The 21,858-nt window shown below is 43.3% G+C and overlaps 2 protein-coding genes across 5 annotated transcripts in view; one reads left to right on the forward strand and one right to left on the reverse strand.

Moving 5' to 3' along the window:
- LOC109411881 (dedicator of cytokinesis protein 3) overlaps positions 1–21,858 on the forward strand; it is a 681,785-nt gene that overhangs the window by 467,445 nt on the left and 192,482 nt on the right. The window contains exon 1 of one of the 4 annotated variants that reach the window (XM_029860482.2): positions 8,844–9,497. The exons of the other annotated variants lie outside the window; for them this stretch is intronic. Within the exon in view, the coding sequence (XP_029716342.1) occupies positions 9,448–9,497 (50 nt within the window). The 5' untranslated portion in view covers positions 8,844–9,447. Of the gene's footprint in view, positions 1–8,843; positions 9,498–21,858 lie in introns of those variants that run through there. 4 annotated transcript variants of the gene reach the window in all.
- LOC109403640 (uncharacterized) lies at positions 2,575–8,831 on the reverse strand. The gene is made up of 2 exons (XM_062846540.1): positions 7,513–8,831; positions 2,575–7,450 (listed from the first exon to the last, which is right to left on the reverse strand). The coding sequence occupies exon 2, from the start codon at positions 6,012–6,014 to the stop codon at positions 3,735–3,737; it is 2,280 nt and encodes a 759-aa protein (XP_062702524.1). The 5' UTR covers positions 6,015–7,450; positions 7,513–8,831; the 3' UTR covers positions 2,575–3,734.

Genomic DNA, 21,858 nt, shown 5'->3' on the forward strand with positions numbered 1-21,858 from the left:
CAATTGAAATGGAAATGAAACAAGCCAAAAAACTGACCGAGTGGATGTTTTGGTTTGCAAAAGAGGTTAAAATTGTGTAATTTGTATATCTACGATGGAACGGGTTTCGGTATCTAGGAGGTTTTATACATGTTTCTGGTTTTACGCTCAACTAGATCCGACAAATGCAACCTCTAAGAGTGTTTCTAGTGATGATAATCAATGGTTTGAGTCTGAATGACTCTTTCATAGCTCTGGGATTGATTGGAGTTAAGGAAGATGAATCATTGCAATAACACTGCATTGCTGCGTGAAGGTCAATGAACCTTGGGTCAACGACTGAGGCAACCAGAGGACTTCTCAAGTCGTGACGAAACCGATGCACCACTATGTGTATTTTGTTTTGGTTTTGTTGTTCCATTTGTATATGCATTCTTCGGTCTGAATGCCGTCATAGCTGAAGTTTTTTATGCTCGTTTAAGGAAGGAACCATGAAAGGCCCCTGGAATCCTACGGCCCTGCATATCTTTCAGGACATAGGTATTGGTGCCAATTTTCTCATGAACTTGTGCTTTGGAGAACTTGTTGCTAAACTTACCAACAAAGTGTTTGGCCTTGTCGGAGAGGTGAATGTTCTTTTTTATAGACGATATCTCCTACTTGGAAATGGTGCCGATAGTTTGCTCGCAAATTGTACGGTTTAGAGTACTTCTCGTATGCTTTATGCAAATTGTTTCGCACAATTTCATAAAGGCGTTGAGTTTCTGCGCTTAGTTCTTTTTCATCACGTTCCGTTTCTGGATTCAGGTGTCGTAGGCTATCGTACTCATGTCCATTGCTAATCATATTTCGTCCAAAATTAATGAAATACGGGGAGAATCCTGTACTGTCGTGTACACTAGTACGGATGGCCATGGCTATGGTGTTGATGGATTCGTCCCAATCTCGGTGGTTTACTCGCTTGTTCATTGTGCATCGAATCGCTGTTACAATCACGCGATTTACACGTTCAACCGGATTCGGGCTCGGATGGTAGACGGCCAAGTTCCAATGATTGACGCCATACTTTAGCAAGAGCTTTCTGAACAGTTCTGATTTAAAAACTTGCGCATTGTCAGAGATGCATATGGACGGAGCTCCGAATAGGGTGAAAACCATCGTCTCGAGGAAAGTGCATACAGCTGGTGCAGTAGCGTGTTTCATACACTGTATCAGTACAAACTTAAAAAAAAAATCACACACCACCAGTAACCAAACATTTCCCCGTTTTGATCTAGGGTACGGGCCTAAGAAATCTATAGAAACCATTTCCCACGGTCTGGCACATTCTTTAGGCTTTCCGCAGACCGGTCTAGTGTTAATGTTTGGTATTTTGGATTCTTTGCATACCTCACAGGCCAAGCAAAATCGTTTAACGTCGCTGCTCATTTTCGGCCAGTACCATCGTTCTCGAATTTTTGCTAATGTCTTCAAATAGCCAAGATGGGCTTCCCGATGTACTTCCTCAATGATCTTGGATCGATGCGCCTTAGGGACGAGCATTTTCCAACGAAAGTTTGGATCCTCCGGTATCGTTGAATTGGAGACATACTTGAAGACATTTCCGTTTACGATCTTAAAATCGCTGTAGCGTTCTGGGTAACGTTCGATTTGCCTCTTGAGATCCTCAACGTACGGGTCGGCCAATTCACTTTCAATTGAGGTAACGCATCGTGATAACGCATCAGCAGGTACATTCTCCGATCCCTTTCGGTATTGCAGAGCCAGGTCGTACTTAGATAACTTGAGCGCCCATCGGGCAATACGAGGAGATCTCGATTCGATGGACATTGTCTGGAGGAATGTCAAGCTCATCGCATCGGTCCTCACGATAAACCGACTTCCTTCCACAAAATGCTTGAAGTTTTCGATGGCGAGGAGAACCGCTAAGCATTCCCGCTCAGTGGCGCTATATCGTTTCTGGGTACTCGACAATTTCTTAGAGTAGTACGCAATCGGACGTCGATCCCCATCCAGTTCTTGGGTTAATACGGCCCCGACGGCCAAGTCTGATGAATCCGTTTCAATGATAAAGGTCGATGAAAAATCGGCATTGGCGAGCACTGGAGCTGAAATCAACGCGCTCTTTAGTTTTTCGAAAGCTTCATTGGCCTCTTGCGTCCACACAAACTTCTTACGTTTACCCTTGAGTAAATCAGAAATCGGGGTGGCAATATCCGAGTAATTCTTTATGAACTTCTGATAGAAAGCTCCTAGTCCTAACAATCGTCGAACATCTTTCACCGATTTCGGCTGCTCGTAGTCCAAGATGGGCTGAATCTTTGAGGCATCCATGGACAAACCTTCTTCGGACAATACGTATCCCAAATACCGAATCCTTCGTTGACAAAACTTGGACTTTTGCAGGTTTATGGTGAGGCCAGCGGTTTTCAAGCGTTCGGTTACCTTCCTTATGAGTTCGCAGTGGTGTTCAAACGAGAGAGACGTGATTATGATGTCGTCAAGGTACACGTATACGAAGGGCTCCAAATCGTGGCCTAGCACCTTTGTCATAAGCCTTGCCATGGTAGCGGGCGCGTTCGTCAGCCCAAACGGCATCACTACGAATCGAAACAGCCCTTTGTTGGTACGGAAGGCTGTTTTGTCCTTTGCCGAATTCGTAAGGCTGACCTGATAATATGATTCAGACAGGTCAATGACTGAAAAGTAGCGAGATTTTTGAATTCGTTGCAGAATTCCCGTCATATTAGGGAATGGAAAGTCGTCACGCTTCGTACACGAATTAAGCCGACGTGAATCAAGACAGATTCTCCATTTTCCATTAGCCTTTTTAATGAGAAGAAGCGGATTCAAAAATTCTACGGGTCCAGAGCACTCTTCGACTACTCCGAGTTTCTGCATTCGCTCAACTTCTTCATCAATGACCTTCTCGACGATTGGTGACCACTTATACATGGGTAACCTTCGCGGCTGTGTTCCCGGTAGAAGCTCTATTGGATGTTTTAGAATTGTTGTTCGTCCGAGACTTCCTTCTGCAGTTGCAGGAAGCCGTATAACTGCCTCAAACAACATCTGTCGCTGATCGTCCGTCAAATGGTGTTCAGTATCGATATCCTTAGGTGACTGCACTGTTGACGTAGGTATTTCTACCGTGGGCATTTCTAAGCTCTCGTCTGTCTCCCGAGATTCTTCAGGATGTTTCTGGTTAAATGGTTCAATCTGAAAACATAACGCTTGATCATCGTCTGAAAAGAAATCCTCGGCTATCATTAGGGGTGTTTGACAATCCTCCGTGGTCTGGGACAGAGGGTTGCCGGAATTCTGACTGCTTGTGTCCTCAGCGATCATCAGCTTGAAGTCAAAGGTGTCTAAAAAGTCTACTCCTAAAATCAGCAATTTAGAAACCTCCGGTACTACGATCGTGGGTACCACGCACGTTCTTGTTCCGTAGGTGTAAGGGATATTCGCGTACCCAAGACACGTGTATTCCGTACTATCCGCTGTTTTTATTCGCAAGTTACACTGGTGAATTTTCAAGCCAAATTTGTTGATTAGGCTAACTGAATTGATGATGGTTACTCCTGCTCCCGTATCGGCCAGTCCTTCGACTTCTTCCTCAAAAATTTTCACTCGAAGGTGCGGACAACGTCTGAAACAGGTGTTGATATCATATATGTGGTTGAATAACTTAAACGGTCGAATGGGAACTTCATCTACGATTCTTTCAGGGGATCTGTTCCCAGGAATCCCTGACATTACTCGTTTTTTGGTACCTCGGGCGACGAATCTCGAGGTCGCAAATTATGGTTTTCGGGACACCGGTATGCAGTCGTTTCAGGTGCTCCACAAATGTGGCAGAAAATGCCTTTCTTGCGATTGCAGTCTCGCCACATGTGTCCACTCTGGCGGCAATTCCAGCAAAGTAGCTGACTGTTTTCTTTTTCGCTTTTGTCCTTAGGACCGTTAGTATTTCTCTTGCGGAGGTTTTTCGGTTGTAAGGCCAGCAAACACGCTTCTTCGTCGTCCCCCGAATCTTTATCATACTCTTCGTCGCAGTCGATAGCATTGAGAGCTGGCTTCATCACACTCCGCGGCGCATACAAGTTGGCTTCTAACGCATCGAATCGGTAACACAATTGAGCTAAATGTTCAATTGAATTGACCGGCTCTAATGCCAGTCTTCGCTTGTAGGAAATTTTCATATTCTCTACAACGATATCGAATTTCTCCTCCCTGGTCATCTTGCGGGTCATCCTTTGCGACATGGCCTCCAAATCCGTCAAATAGGCGCTGAACAGTTCGTTTGGCCGTTGCTTACGATTCCTCATTTCCTCCCGGATAAATCGGTCTCTGTTCGGATTGTCATAGCGCATTTTCAGGTAGATTAACAGCATGTCCCATGTCGCTAGTTGACTCTCGTAGGCCGTAAACCATACATAGGCGTCATCTTTAAATAGCAAATGAGCATGCATCCGCAACTCATCTGGGGTGACCTGGTACGAGCGACTAAGGATTTCTACCTGACGCAAGAAATCTACAACCGGAACAGGATTAGAATCACCCGAAAATTTCGGCCATTTCTCAATTATGTTACAGGTCTGATGAGGCAATCTCCTACGGGACGAATAATTCGCCCAATTTCCACCAAGATTATCCGGTATTCCAATCACATTAGCGTTGGAATACGAAGGCTCCCCGCCGTTATCAAAAGGAGAAATCAAACCCGGATCCATTCTGGGAGGGTCGACGCGTACACCTGAGTTCGAATGTTGGTTATTCCTTACAGGTCCACCATAGATAGGCGTCGTCCGAGGCAACTGCAATGGCGGATCAAAATCCACTTCGGGGCGTTGATTGGCCGCTCTGGATATCTGCGAAACCTCTGGATCATGTATTCCAATGTTGGCAATTCTGTCAACCAACGTATCGACCACGGGTGGGTTCATCCTTCCTGGAAAATGACGTTCCGACGTGAAAACTTGGTCCAAGTACGACTGGATGTATCCTCGAATCTCAGATTTGTGCACAAAATCACTCATATCTATCTTTTCTTGGGCAGGTTTCCCACGAACAACTCCGGGGCTCACCATTTGTCGTGCTGCAGCAAGCGGTTCACTACTCACTCGTTGCTTCGGCGGAATCAGTGTATTCGGAATGCTGCTTTTGAATTCTGGAGTCTCCCACAGGCAATCCACCTCGATCGGCCTCAACGGGTTCCGTGGCTCAAATCGGCTGACCGGAACACCACCTACAGCTCCTTTCGGCGAAGCGATTCCCGGCGGAACTTCTCCAGATTCCCTACGTTTTGCCTGTATCATTGGTTCGCGCACCTCACCCGCGACATTTTTGAGGCCGTCCTCACCTCTGTCCTCGCCCTCCATTGGTTGTTTACGAACTGCTCCAGTCGAAGCCACTGCTGCCTTTGGAGTTCCTTGTGGACACGATAAGGTGCCTCCATCTTCAGTAAAACTGATTAACTCTTCCCCTACTGGAGGTAGAGATCCATTTGAGATACGGGTTTTTACTGGGGTTGATACGCCCACGCCGTCACCGATTGCATTACTTCCGGTATTGAACTGCTTAGCCAAAGATGCTGTCACATCCCTCATGTTCATGCCACGAGCCGCAGCTCCAGCAGCCTCAGGTCGATTTGCTGCCAAACGCATCACCGGAACCAAGTCAGCTGCATCTCGCAGATCCACGTTGTAATACTTTAGCATCATCCGATTGATCACGTCCAACAACTCCTGCTGATTTCGTCGCTGAGCATCTGTTTCAGGCACATAACGGCGCACTCTTTTGTGGTAATGCACAAGTCTCGAAAAACACTTTAAATCGTCTGTCTCTAACAAAGTTTCAATTTCTTTTAGTTTAATGGGAACAACCACGAAGTCACCGGTCAACGAGTACTCCGTGTTCAAAATTGCATCCCCGTTTTCGGGTTGACGTAAGGCCAACCGTAGGGAACGGTAACGCGTGTCCATGGGCCCTTCGAGAGGGTAACCCCGAATGGACAGCTCATACCTCAATCTCATCCTCCTCCAAATCTTTCGCGTAAATGCGATATGTTTCCATCATAGTACTGAACAATCAAAGAAAAATGTATATTAAGAAAAAAAATTCAATGGCATTCAAATGGTCTTAACTTAGGAGTCGAGAAAAAAATACAACACTCAAACAGCAAAAAAAAATAAAAGTAGAAAAGAAAGAAAAAACTAAAGCTAGACACAGAACAAACTGTAGTAATACTAATCTTAACTATTTTCTAACCAAATCTCAAATTCAAAAAGTTATTCAAATTCAATCTAAATTAATGCGTCAGCTCCAATTCACTTTAAATTCAAAATTAATTCCAATTTGTTTCTAATTGTCTAATTTCTCATCTCTCAGGCCCCACGTTGGGCGCCAAAATGTAACGAATTTGCTCGAGCTTATCACAAACAGCAGCTTAAGCGCCACTTCCCCAACGAGGAAGGCTGCTGATGCTGTTTGGGTCCCGGCTTTGAGACCCTCTTCTAGGGCGAGTTTTAATAGTTGCTCAAACACACCAGCTATTCTTGGCTTCCAAATGACGACCCGACTTACCTTTCGAATCCCTCCCGTGTAAACCTAAAAAAACTCTTTGGCCTTTGGCCCCCTCAATTCATAAAATATGGAGCTAAAAGTTACGAAAAAAACCGATTTCAAATCACTTCAGTAGAGATTTCAAATCAGCGCAAAATATCGCCTAGCTGTGCCTATGTAGGAACCAGTGCAAGGTTTAAAAATAGCTTTATTGTTCCAATTTTCCTTGCACAATCGATCTCCCTAGGCTACCTATCTTAAAGCTACTCTTCTCTCTTCATGCATGCAAGTACTTGCCGGCAGGTTCCAACGACGCGATGATCGGGGCCCCGACGTGGCTTCACCTCGATGCTCTTCGCTCTCGTGCTCAGGCTCTCCGCGTGACCGAGGGGTGATTCGACCAAAGTAGTTGGGTGCAACTTACCACTTTCGTTTGGTTTGATTTGTCCAGCGACCGCAAAGTACTCTCACGACGCGTGTCCAAAGCTCTCTTGCGCCTCGGGATGACGACGCCTAGCACCACTGTAGGGGCGTCGGGTGCTGGTCGGTGATCGTTTTGGCTTGACACCGAAATTCAAAATTGAGTCCCCGGCGGATATCGAGCAGCTTGGTTGCGTTCTAGCACTCGGTCGGATTCTGGGATAGAACGACACTGCAGTGAGTACTCACGAGCCACCGCAGCGGCGCACCGGGATACGCCTGGACGAGTTGCACGTGGTCGACGACGGTTGGCGGTTGTCAATGGTCCGAGCCCAAACAAAAACCCCACGTTGTAGGGTTATTCCTATAACGTGTTCATTAGATTTTGGCTTCGCATTAGAATCCGTTGTATGCTTACCTTAAAAATTTACCACAGTAAATTAATTACAGCACACAATCAGGTGTGATAACAATCTCGGAAGGCTCACTATAAAACGGTTAAGACTATCGTTAACACAGTATAAACTTTGAAATTTACAAAAGTTTTACCTATTCGATTCTTAATTTGTGTAATCTTCGCACTTCCGGATTAATAACGTTCTCAAATTATCACTATCGAATTCTTAATAACTTCCACTAGCGTCGTATTAACTTTCAGTTAGGCACATCCGCACTGATCGTAGATCAAGACTCAAGTGATGTTCTTCTTTCAGAGGACTCATCGCCCTAGTCATTGTTTAAAACTCTACTGCGCAATAAATTTGAACAAAGAATTTCTATAGGTTTAACGTTCAATAGCAGCTACTAACCCAGCATTCCCTATGCAGAAATTAGAAGCGCAATATGCAAATATCAGGTAGGCGCTCATCATCTTGGAACTCAAGAGAGAGAGAGTGGAGCAAAAAATATTTAAAACTGATTTTACCGAAAACGATCAGAAGCGATCCATCGAGTAAAGAAGAGTGCCTAAGGGTTTGTGCTCATGATAAGCTTTTCGCTCTGTTGGTTCTTTTCCAATGCACAAAACGAGATTGAGAATTAGTCTTGGCAAATAATATTAAAGTGGTGTACAAATTGGAACATGAATTATTATAGCATTACAACTTGAGGATAGTTTTTAACAAAACTTTTTCATCAAACTGGACACTGATGTTCATAGCCATGTTTAAGAAAGACTGATCATAGCAGGTTATGCTGTGCAGCTGTCACAAATTTTGAAACCTGCGTCCAGAAAGCATCAAGAAGTTAATCAAAACTGAAAACAGTGCTGTAATGGTTCATTACGCAACGCAAATCAGTGCTGTAATGAACCATTACCGCACTACTAATGTGATGTGGGAAAGTAGGCCTTTTCCTGGTAGATTTGCGTGAGGTAAAACAGCCTATTACGATGAGAAATTGCAAAAATAACTATTATGCAACTCATTTCAGTTCTATAATGAACCAGTACGATATAGTCAAGGATAAAGTATGTCATTATAATACCACAGACAAACAGACGAGCAAATTCATCAAAAACTTTTGCCCGGTGTCTTTTTCATGAGCTCACTGCCATCTGTTGGTATAATCGCGCGAGACACTGTCGGCCATGATGGATTTCGATTTGACGTTTGTCTAACACGCACACTACTACACAAATCGCCTGTAATTTCCGTTTGTATCATTCAGCAACGTGTACATTGGCAAACGTCAAAGCGATCGAGCGCTAGCGCCTCTGGTGGAAGGATCGCGCAAATCCAATGAAATTTGAATTGATGGTTAAATGCATGTGCCAAGTCGTTTTGAAGAGTGTTACGTCTGTTTGTCTGTGATAATACTGAAATTAGTTGATTAGAGTAAGAATTGTATTGAATTGTATAAAATAAATTCTCGTTTAATAGAAATGAAGTATCCTAAAAATCAAGGTTCAATGTCGCCCCACCCGACGGCCCACATAAATATAGGAAACACAGATCGATAAGTGCCGGGTAAAAAAGTGTAACCGCTGGAAATCCTCCCGTTTTTGGGTGGCTTAGTGCTGGCCCGGTGGAGGAGCAAGCGAGGTTTGTTGTGGTGGATGAGTGCTGGCTGATGGCTGATAACTATCGATGGGGAGAATGCTGATAACAAACACACACTGCTGAGGCTGATACGCTGCAAATTCTGAGGTGTCAGCTGTCCGTTTTGTATTGTGCGCGGTGGATTGACGTGATGAGTAATCGCGAAAGTAGAGGCGTAATCGCGCTGACTCGGTCCGGTGGAGAAGATTTTTCGGCAGTAATTCGCGGAGAAAAAGTGCGTTTCGGGTGCGAAAATTTTGCTGCTGGTGTAATCGGTGTAATCGGATTAGTTGTTGGAGGATGTAATCGATGTGTTTCATTGGATGCCCTATTTTTTAATGTGTGACGACGAGACAAGTTATAAGTGTGTTTATTCGCGTGTATTGTGCTGTTTATTGAAGTGTTATTGTTTACCGCCAACCGACTCGTTGATGGGAGTACTACTATGACGTTCTATGTGCCGTTGGAGCGAGATTTTGCCAAACACAGACGAAGGTATTTAAAACTTTATTTTGTTTACATTTGAGCCAGTATTATTGAACTTGAGAATTTTTCACGTCTGTTAACTTTCATTTCGGCTTGGAGATAAATCACTGAAGAAAAAACTTTCAAATGTTTATGTAACTTCTTACTTAAGCTTTTTTAAAAGAACTAATTAGTGAAGTGCAACCGTTCAGATTAGGCTTATACCACCCATTTAGTGAAATTTTGGAAAATTTATGTTTAATAGTGCCCATTGAATAAGATAAGGTCAAGTGTTTTCTTGCTCCGCGTATTTTTGAATGCAACGCCGGAGAATAGGTGGAAAGTGTTAGTTCATGCTATATTTTACGTATTCAGTAAGATTTTTGAAGAAATATTTTAGTGCCGTGATAGATTTTCAAGATATATTTTGTGCTTTGTTACGTGTGGATAATCGTAGACTTCAACTGTTGAAAATTGGTCTTCTGCTTGAGCCAGTGCGGATGAATTTATTTTCCTTTTGTCTTCTATTAACTGAGCTACAGGACACGAAATACGCGAAATGCGTTTCGGATGAATTTCCGGATTAAGGATCAAGCATCGGTCTTCAAGTTATAATACAAATAAAACCAGTTATCAAGATTCAGCCACTGGATGTCACTGAAACATGGAAATCGCTCCTCAATTGGATCTAATGATGAACCTTTCAAATTTGGTGAGAATGTTTCATGCTTCTTCTTTTACTTGTTTCATTTTAATACCCTATATTGTTACATAACTATATATAAGTTGAAAATTCGCTATTTTCAACATCCTTTCATCTATTGGAAGCTGCTTCAGTTCTGGGCTCTTTCTAAGTTGATGAAGGGATTTATAAATGCTTGCAAGGACTTGGCCAGGTGTGTGGAGCTGAGTAAGTCTATGGCATTGTAGATATAGCGAAATCACCAATGTCAATGGATAAATTCAACTTTGCAACTCCATCCAAGATTTGTGCAAGTATTCATGCTATGCTATGCTATGCTATTTGAGCCAGTATTATTGAACTTGTGTAAAACATTTGTGGATGTAAATTGGAAAGCATGGAAATCAACAATATTATCATTACCAAAAGATACAGAATCTGTCGGAGTATAATGTTACTGAATATACGCACGTTTACTGTTTCGACTAAATACTGACTTACTTTCAGTCCGGAGAACCGATGGTGGTGCAAAGAGCCGAAGTGAAAACTATTATCCATCCTTGAAGATTATCCACCATCGCCTTTACCTGTGGCTAGGTCAAATTTCTGCCCACTTCTTTTATTTCTTTATTGAGGCGGTGCTTCCTTAACCCTAAAAGGGATACCTGGGGTCCATTGGACCCCAGGCGCCTTTCAGAGCTCGTCTTTGATGGAACACACTCAGCGAGGTGACGAAACTGAGGCCATGATGGTATCCCTTTTAGGGTTAAGCTTCTTGGCTTTCCTCTACTAAGATGTCTTGTTGGGTTCCAGTCTATCGCTTGCTTGCAGAATTCGTTCGCACTTCCACTTCCGCTTAAGAATTTCTACAGTTATCGGCTATTACCACGAGGGTAATAACATCGGCAAAGCCGACCAGCTTTACGCCCGTCGGAAGTTTAAGCCTCAATACGCCATCATACGCCGCGGCCCAAGATGGAGCCCTGAGGTACCGCCGCGGTGATGTTGTAGCTCCTCTCGCCTTCCTCGGTGTCATATGTAGATTAGTTCCTTATTCTGCTCTCCAGTGTCCGGCATAGGATAACCGGGACTCCTAGGTGGTGTATGGCGCACTCGATGGCGGTCCAACTGTCGCTGTTGAACGCATTCTATAAGTCCAGCGTGACGACCGCGCAATAGCGGATTCCTGTTCGCTTCTTTTGGAGCGCTATCTCGGCCGTTTTGGTTACAGCCCTAATAGCGTCTACCGTCAATCGACCCTTCCGGTAACCGACCTGGTTATCCGACAGGCCAGAGCCATCTGATGTCTCGGTATAGAGCATCAGCCTCGACAGAATGATCCGTTCCAACAGTTTGCCGGCGGTGTTCAGAAGGCAAATAGCTCTGTAAGCAGACGGGTCGCCAGGTGGCTCTCTGGGCTTAGGCAGTAGAGCCAATATTTGCCTTCTCCAACTCCTCGGAAATTCGCCGCTGTCTAGGAACATCTGCAAAGCCATTCTGAACATGTCAGGGCTAACCTCGATGGCCGTCTTGATGGATCTTGGCGTCGGGTTACTGTCCGGAACCGGAGCCTTGTTCAATTTAAGCGGCTTCGCTATTGCGATGAGCTCGTCATTTGTTAGAAAGGCGACCTTGTTTGGCCGGTTTGACCATAAGGGACGGGGGCCCATAATCTTGTATCGTGTCGCGGGAACAGCGTTTCCGCGATCTAATACAGCATCTTGGGGGAGCGTTCTGGGGGTGCTGATGCGCCCTTCGTTTTGGCCATGATTACTCTCTAGGCATCACCCCAAGGGGTTGTGTTGGCTGCCTGGCAGAGATTTTCGAGCCACGTCCGCTTACGCGCCTTAATCTCTTTGTTCAGTGCCAGTTAAGCCGCCCTGTAGACCTCACTTCGCTCCATTCTTCCCTCGTCGGTGCGAGGTCTTTGCATCCTCCTCCTAGCTCTAAGACAGGATGCATGGAGTTCTGCGATTTCTGGACACCATCAGTGTACCGGATTGCGTCCATTCCTGCTGGATCCATGGGTAGGGATCGCCTTGGCATTGCGGCGTCGCTTGCACGGCTTAGGGTTCCGACTAGATCGTCAGTGTTACCCTCCATAAGCAATCGCTCCACAAATCGAAAGTCAGCCATTCCCGCTGACGTCTTCCTCCGTGTTCCACTCTGTATCGAATTGCCAGGTGATCTAGGTGTGCATAGACCCATCGTCGACCCTCCAGTGTGAGCTAGGGTTTAGTCCCGGGCTCCAGAAGGTCACGTCAATGATGGACCCTGTACCGTTCCTACCGTAGGTGTATTTTATCCCCTACGTTCACGACATCCACGTTCAGTCTAGCCATAGCTTCGAGAAGAGCTCAGCGGCCACACCATTCAATCGTATAGGCGTTTAAGTCTCCTCCGCCGATGACCACAGGACTCAATCCCATTAGTGCGCTTGTTAGCGAATCTAGCATTGATGAGAACTGGCTAATCGGCCACCTGGATTAGGCGTAACAACTGCAGTAGTACATTTCGTTGGTCTTCGCTATTGTGAAGCCCTCGTGCGACGTGGACATTATTTGCTGGATCGGGAAACGATCGGTTGTACAGATCGCCGCTGCTAGGCCCTATTCGCTACCTAGTTCCCATTATCGGGAGGAATGCGGTCCGATAGTAGGGCGATGCCTGTATTTGACTCCGAGACTGACTGCCACAACAACTGTTGTGCGGCATCACAGTGATTCAGGATAAGCTGTATAAACTGCATAATCGTCGGTTGGTTCGACCTCCTCGCGTGCCTGGACATTTAGGGCCGCCCGTCGCATGAGCCTTGTTCGACGTGCAAATCAGGTAGTTTCGAGGTCGAGTCGCACTTCTTGGCGATATGGCCCTCCAGTTCGCGCTTCCGGCCGAGCTTGCTCCTGTCGGGGCCCTTACACGCGTACTACCTATGTCCTTGCTCAAAGCACTTGAAGCACGCCACAGGCGGCGCGTATATGCTGAGCGGGCACACTGACCAGCCTACGCTGATATTGCAGACTACAGTTGCCTTGTTCACCTCCCCAACGGTGAGCTTGATCGTGCCGATCTGCGTGCCTACCGGACCCTTTCGCAGGCCGATCGATGTGCTTGGTACAACTGCCCTGCACTGCTGTTTAAGTGCGGCTGCGAGTTAAATTCAGAGTCAGTACTGCACAGAAGCGAATCCCCCTCCTCTTACGCTGGAGCGCTATATCAATGGTCTTTGTAATCGACAGGATAGCGTCTATGGTCGACCTCCCTTTCCGAACTGGTTGCTCGAGAGACCATTTACGCACCTTAACATATTCTGTTGATGATGATCTTTTCGAGTACCTCCCCCGCCTTGTCGATCAAGCATATTGGTCTATATGCCGACGGGTCTCCGGGGGTGGTTTCCCCGCCTTTGTCAATAGAACCTGGTTCTTTCGCTTTCGAACCTCTGAGAAAACTCCCTCGTCCAGGCATTTCTGCATAGCAGACCTGAACATCTCGGGAGCCTCTGCAATAGCTTCTTTTAAGGCCAGGTTTGGAACTCCGTTCGGACCTGGGGCCTTACATACGCTAAGGGACTTTGCTATCCCCGCAAGTTCCACATCGGTGATCCTCTCCTTATCGCCAGCCCCAGTCCCCAGCTGTCCTACGAAAGGAGGCCAAGGACTAGGATCATGACGCAGAAAAAGCCCCTCGATGATCCCCTCCAACATCTGTGGAGATTGCTCTGTAGGAGCCATTACACCTCTCGTCATGGCCATAACAATCCTGTAGGCGTCACCCCACGGGTTCGCATTGGCACTCTGACAGAGACCCTCAAAGCAGGCCTTTTTGCTTGCTCTTATCTCGGCATTCAGCGTGGCTTTTGCAGCGGCGAACACCACCCGCCGTTCGTTTTGCTCTTCCTCTGATCGTGCTCGCTGCATCCGCCTCCTAGCCCGTAAGCAGGCGCGGCGCAGGTCCGCAATCGCGTCGGTCCACCAGTAAGCCGGTGGCCTCCCATTTCTAGGATGGACTCGCCTAGGCATGGTCGCACCACACGCACGTGAGAGCACCGCTACCAGCTCGTCGCCGTCTAAACCGAGTAAGTTTCGCTCACGGCGGAGCGCCTCTCTGAATACCCCTTCGTCGAAGTATGATGTCTTCCACCTGCGAGGGCTTGGCCTTGGCCTAGCCGTCACTTCCTCTACCTGCTGTTGTTGTAATCGATACTGTAGCGAATCGCCAGGTGATCGCTGTGAGTGTAGCTATCGTCTACTCTTCAGTTCGAACTACTTATTAGGCCACGACTTCAAAAAGTCACGTCAATAATCGAGCCGGCATCGTTCCGACTAAAGGTATTCTAGGTACCGACATTAGCCAGGTCGACATCTAGTATGGCCAGTGTCTCTAGCAGGATATAACCCCGCTGGCTGGTTCGTGACATCCCCATTCCACGCTGGTTCGAGGCATCCCCATTCCACGGTCCAGACAATGAAGTCACGCGCTATTACCACAGGCCTTCGCCCTGTCAGCACGGTCGTCATAAAGTCCAGCATCTGCGTGAACTGCTCGATCGATCACCGCGGAGGCGCATAACAACTACAGAAGAAGACCCCGTTTACTTAGGCGACCACGAAGCACTCATATCCTGGACGAGATATTTACCCGTCGTCCATATCGCCGCCATTTTTCTAGACCCATCCGCGACCAAATTGCCGTTGCCGGCGGGAACTCGGTATGGGTCCGCTATTATGGCGATATCCGTCCCCCGACGCATACACCGCCTGACAAAGAAGTTGTTGAACTGCGTCACAGTGGTTCAGGTTCAGCTGAGTTACCTGCACTTTGATTTGTTCACTGCGGCTATCTTGAAGGCCGGGCACCTTGTACCACCCGATGGGTGCTTGTTGTTCACGGATTTCTCGGAATAAATTAGATAAATGGGAAGAATCGTGCAGCCTTGTGCCCTTATGGCCTTCGGAGGCGCATCATCCGCACAGCATGCTCCTCTGACGGCCTTTGTAGTCCCATGACTTGTGTCCTGGTTCCAGACACCTGAAGCAAACCTCCGGTGGTTCATGAAAGGTCAGTTGACATACTGACCAGTAGGGTGCCAATGAAAATCGAATTTTCGAATTTCAAAAACGGGTAGTGCTCAAAAGTTTCGTCTCCTCAAAAAAAGTCCCCATGCAAAATTTCAGCTCAATCGGACTTCGCTAAGGGGTGGCCCAAAGCGGTCAAAGTTTGGCTGTTTTGAAACACGAAAAATATCCCAAGGTAGGGATACATGAAAATTTCGAAATCGATTTTTTTTTTTGATGCCAAATGCCTTAAAAGTGCATGAAACGTCGAGATCTGGTGTTATCTCAAAATTTTTTTTTTTTTTTTAAATTGACTTTTTGGACTTAGAAAATTTTTGAGTTGGGGGAGTGAAATTAATTTGAAATGGAGGAATTGAATTAAGTTGCTGAAATATTCATAGCAATAGTACTGGAACATGTCTTATATCATCGTTGGCAACTGCTGACATATTATATATCATGTATCGTTAGGGTGGTTCACTTATTTTGCATTAGGGTGGCCCTTTTTGTAGAAAAATTTAAAAAATAAGATAATAGTATTAAAAAATCTCTTATATAACTGTAAGTCATTTTCAATGTTGAATATATATAATATTTCATTAGGGTGGCTCATTTATTTTGATTTAGGGTGGTTCTTCTGAGATGGAAATTAAGAACAAAAAAATATATTTCCAGAAAATTTACCACTCATATTTTTGTATAGTTTAAAATCATGATCCTTTATTGGCATGTAACACTTTGTTAAGATATTCCTAGAGCAACATGTAGAAAGGGCGCAACAACCATTTCAAATTTCTGCTTCTCCTGTCCCTCCCGGGAGTATCCCCAATTATTCATGAAATATTTTATTTTCTTTTTTAAATTTTGAATCTGTTTATTTTTTTTGGTGCTTTACTTATTTTGCATAGGGGTGGTCCTTTTTGTAGAAAAATAAATTTAAAAAAAACGATAATAGTATTTGTATTTGTATTGTATTTTCCGTTAGGGTTGTTTTTTTTTTTGGAAATTAAGATCAAAAAATACTTCCATAAAATTCAACCAGGTAATATTTTTCGTATAGCTTCAAGCCATGATTTCCTACAAATCTTTCGGTGACTTATCTATAATTTCCGGAAAAATTGGCTTTCTCAGTCTTGGACTATTCAAAACGGTGAGTTTTGCTTTGCCCGACGTTTCGGCTCTTTTATTGGGCCTTTTTCAAGGGGATACTATAAACATAGAATATCTATAATGAGATATTCTCTAATTATTATCTCTCCTCTCGTTCTATTTCATTAATCACATAGTGATTAAAACCGATTTCTATCTACAGATTTAAATATTGTAATACGGACTACTAAAGAGATTAATTTACTAGAGAGGTTCATCTCATTGTAAGATTTTGAAAAGTTTTGTGAGACTCAATTCAAAAATTCGAGTAAACATTTATTCAGCTGTTTCTATGAGGAAGAAGAGTTTAGTTTGAATGAAGAGTAAACTGTTTTTGTTTTTTTTTTTCATTAATGCGGTATTTGCAGATATAATTTGCTTTTGCAATGGTCATGACCAAGCATGTCCGTACTGAGCGGATGAAATTTATGCTCGCAGTTCCGCACGGAGCGTGAAAATTCACCCGAGTGAAATTCTCTCCGTGTGCTCAGTGTGGTACTGCGGTGCGGTTTTTTGACAGTTCGAAAAGACATTTAAATTATTTCAACATCCATCTATCAGTTAAGATAGGAATATTTAATAAATACGATGATTTCGGTGGTGCAAATCAATAGAGCATAATTTTCATACGCTCAGTGCGAACAAGCCTGGTCGTAGTAAAAGGGACGTAACGAAAGAGTGGGAACGGTTTTGTGATATTTACTAAATTCATGCTGATAGGTTTTTGGTACATTACATCGAATATATGTTCTTAAATTACATCTGATTTTTTTGAACTTTTATTTCCATTTTCTTTTTTGCTATTCCTCTGCGTAATATCAGTTTCCTACAAGGATTCCGGAAGAGAGAGAGCACATAACACAGCGAAACAAAAATTAAATTTTGGTCTGTCTCAAAAGCAAACTTATGTGTCTCTGACAGTTTTTGGGTCGCTGAATCCGAATCCGGGCTCAGATTTGCTCCAGCACGTCAGGATTTTGAGCTATACCTCAATTTATAGGGCAAAATATGTGATTTTGGGCTTTTTTTGACTGCAAGCCATTAAGTATGGAAATTATGTTTTAAAGCAATCAAAGTGTAAATTCGTCGAATAACATCTAAACTAACGATTTATGCCATATATTTCGTTTTACCAAATCAATCTTCATAGTTTTAAGCATTTTAAGGTGAAACATCAAGAAATCCCATTGCAATTTTGCATACAAATTTTAGAGGCACAAATCTGACAAACGAAGCGTCGAATAAAGCCGCACTTGATTATTCTGGCTTTGCTCACTTGCAAAAAGAGGCAGCTTTTCCAAATCGACCGCATTTGTTAACACATTTTTGAGATTTGTGCTCTTGAAAACGTGAGTAGGTGTCCCAGTCGGCCATTGTGGCAGCCATATTGGTACTCCTTGAAGTTTCTCCTTAAGTTGGCTACTCAACTTGCATGCAAGTTTTGGAGGTTGGCTTGTATGGCAAATATTGTACCCATAATAAAATACTTAAAATATCAATTTTAATTTGGTAAAACGAAATATTTGGCATAAATCGTTAGGTCGTTAGTTTAGATGTTAATTGACCAATTTACACTTTGATTGCTTTCAAAAATAATTTCCATGCTTTATGGCTCTCGATCAAAAAAGCCCAAAATCACATATTTTGCCCTATAAATTGAGGTATAGCTCAAAATTCTGACGTGCTGGAGCAAATCTGAGCCCGGATTTGGATTCAGCGACCCAAAAACTGTCAGAGACACATAGGTTTGCTTTTGAGACAGACCAAAATATTTTTTTTTGATAAGTTCGCTTCTAACACGGAGACAAATTTCGTTCGTTTGAAACAAAAATATTCATGTTTATTCGGTAAACTGATAAAATATTTAAAACTAAAATATTAATTTTTAAAACTAACTCAACTACATATTGATTTCTACAATACCCATTGAAGAACCCCTCGTTCCGCCGTCGAGAACATAAACAAAACTCTCAAGTCCCAGCTGCAGCACCAAACAAGATTTCCTCTTGCAATAAAGGCAAGATTCATCAAAAGTTTCCACGAAATCCCATTGATTTCGGGAGCGTATGTTATCTACATGATGTTGGCATTGAAAGTACCACGCGGGAAGTGGGTTTTCCTAGAGAAAAAAATGATTTTGTAAATTTAATTGAAAAACAAATATTTCTGTAGGGCTGACCTGCCACAAAAAACAAAAATGTTTACATTTGTTTCTAACATAACCTGTCAGAAGATGCATGTTTGTTTCAAAAATGGATTGAATTTGCTTCAAATGTGACGTTCGATTTGCTCCAAACAGTTTTATTTTTGTTGCCAGAACAAATTGACAATTTATTTGAGTTAACCTAAAATATTTTTGGTTTTACCATGCTTTTTTCTGCGTGAAGACAAAAAATGTTTCGCTGTGCAATAATTCTTTTGTGTGGTGACTGCCTTGTACAAATGAGTGCAGTTCAAGTGTAGAAATGTCGTTTGATTCGATTATGGATTTACACAGCAAATAATTTTGTAATTTCCAGGCGAGTAATTTCTGGCGATGTATCCATTTTTGAATGTTATTTCACCCGATTACATCGTTTTCCAACAATTATCACACTTACCATGTTCACCCTGGTTGGCACCGGAAAGTGTCAACAAAGCCATTCCAGCAAATACTCAGAAGCAGTATCATATTTATCATCTACCTCCCAACTCGGTGAAATAGCCGAGAGGTATGGGATACGCCTCACAATCAACGGATCAGTGTACGAATCCATGCCAATATTTTACTTATATATGATTCATCAATCGTTCCGGTTCTAGCGATAGCTAGACCCACTTTCAACCTGCGGCGCCTGATTTGCTGCGTAGAACGAATGTAATTTGTACATCATTTTTACGACGCGACTGATGTGCAGCGAAAATGATGTGATATCACAATATATTTTTTGCTGTGTACCACACACATTTTTTGATTATATGATATCAAAATATGGCTGAAAAGATATTGCGATTACTATCCAAAAACTACAGATGTTTCAAGAACCCTTTATGTACTGCTTTGGCAACTTCTTCGTCAACAGCCTTGTAGATTTTGAGCGATCCTATCAAACATGTTTGTGTCTATGAACTTCAGACATTACGTATGTCGAACATACCATTTCGGTTGGTTATCCGAAAAACATCAACATTCGAGGAGATGAACCAGCCATAGGCTGAAAATCTCGATAATAAAGATATATAAAAAAATCAACATTCGAGTTGATTTTATCAAATTAAGGTCATTGTTTACAGAAATTGCAGCACACGAAGACAGAAACCAGTTTTTCAATATATTTTTTACAATAAATACGATAAATCGTGCTAACTTTTGTTAAGCTGGCTTAGGTAACGCAAAAGTGTGTCGGTAAAGGAACATTTTTAGTGAATAAATATTTTTTCTCATCTATCTCGTATTATGGAAAGCAGTGATCATAGAGGTCTTTCTTTTGTCATCGTGTGTTTAATTCCAACGTTAAATTATTGTATGTTTTTGTATCACGTTAGAGTTTAGGTTCACTCACCACTTCGGTATGCTATATGGTAATCTTGTAGCTAAGGTATATTTTGTTTAGATATATAGAAAGCAACCTACTGTTGTCCTTTCTCCAGTAACGTAACTGTGTTTTCGGAAATGAAGCTGCCCAAGGCCAAGAATCTTTTTATAAAAGATAAACAGGAAACTTTTGATGCACATCATCATCGCCTATCAAGCTGTCATAATTTGGATACGTTTAAAATCAGTTTATTATTCCTTATTTTAAACCATAATAACAATCTGGACCAACATTTGTGTTGCGGAACAACCATTGCAAACGCTTACTTTTCTCGTCCATTCTGGGCGTATCTCAATATTTTATGCAAACTTTTCCCATTAACATATAGAGGAGAGTCGGCTCTATCTGTTACCGGTAAAAGAATTCAGGGGCATGAGAAGCAGAAATTGGCAATGGTTGTTACGCCCTTTCCACATGTTGGTCTAGGAATATCTTAACAAAGTGTTACATGCCAATAAAGGATCATGATTTTAAACTATACAAAAATATGAGTTGTAAATTTTCTGGAAATATATTTTTTGTTCTTAATTTCCATCTCAAAAGAACCACCCTAATTAAAAATAAATGAGCCATCCTAATGAAATATTATATATATATTCAACATTGAAAATGACTTACAGTTATATAAGAGATTTTTTAATACTATTATCTTATTTTTTTTAAATTTTTCTACAAAAAGGGCCACCCTAATGCAAAATAAGTGAACCACCCTAACGATATATGGTATATAATATGCCAGCAGTTGCCAACGATGATATAAGACATGTTCCAGTACTATTGCTATGAATATTTCAGCAACTTAATTCAATTCCTCCATTTCAAATTAATTTCACTCCCCCAACTCAAAAATTTTCTAAGTCCAAAAAGTCAATTTAAAAAAAAAAAAAAATTTTGAGATAACACCAGATCTCGACGTTTCATGCACTTTTAAGGCATTTGGCATCAAAAAAAAAAAAATCGATTTCGAAATTTTCATGTATCCCTACCTTGGGATATTTTTCGTGTTTCAAAACAGCCAAACTTTGACCGCTTTGGGCCACCCCTTAGCGAAGTCCGATTGAGCTGAAATTTTGCATGGAGACTTTTTTTGAGGAGACGAAACTTTTGAGCACTACCCGTTTTTGAAATTCGATGGTCAAATTTTTCCCATACGTTCCATTGGCACCCTACTGACCAGCTACCTTGAATGGACTTATTTACGTCCGCCACAGGTAGCTGAACAAAGGCTACCCGGGTTACTGCAGGCCCCTTCCGTAGCCGAACGGCTGCGGTGGCCACCTGCACCTTGCACTATTGCCGCAGTGCCGTGACGATCTCTTCCACTTCGGTGACCTCGTCTAAGTTTTTCACCTTAAGAGTCGCTTCTTGTGTGAGAGCCCTCACCTCTAGCCCTTCCCCAAAGACCTCTTCCGCCAGACTTCTCTAGGCGGCGCCCTTGCGCCCCTTGTCGACTCCCAGATCCACGAGCTTGGTGTCACTTCGCATCGCCTTCAAGAGGTCTGAGTTCTTGGACTGATTGGTCGTGATAACGAGTGCGTCACCCTTCTCGCGCTCGGCACCTGTCCTGCTTCTTTTTCTTCTTTTTTGTGTTGAGCCACAAAAAAGAAGAAAAAGAAGCAGGACAGGTGCCGAGCGCGAGAAGGGTGACGCACTCGTTATCACGACCAATCAGTCCAAGAACTCAGACCTCTTGAAGGCGATGCGAAGTGACACTGGAACTAGTTCTGTTTAACTTCAACTTAGTGTTCGTTGTGCATTTCCTCGGATAATAATTCAAGGGGTTTCTTTGCCTGCCATTGCATGAATTTGTATATTCTGAGGCAAGGACAATGATGTACTATACCCAGGGAAGTCGAGAAAAGTTCCTGATCGGAACGGGAATTGAACCCGCCGTCTCTCGATTGGCGATCTCTAGGACGTCTTCTTGG

Source organism: Aedes albopictus, chromosome 1, assembly GCF_035046485.1.
Source record: "Aedes albopictus strain Foshan chromosome 1, AalbF5, whole genome shotgun sequence".
Classification (NCBI taxonomy): Eukaryota; Metazoa; Arthropoda; class Insecta; order Diptera; family Culicidae; genus Aedes; species Aedes albopictus.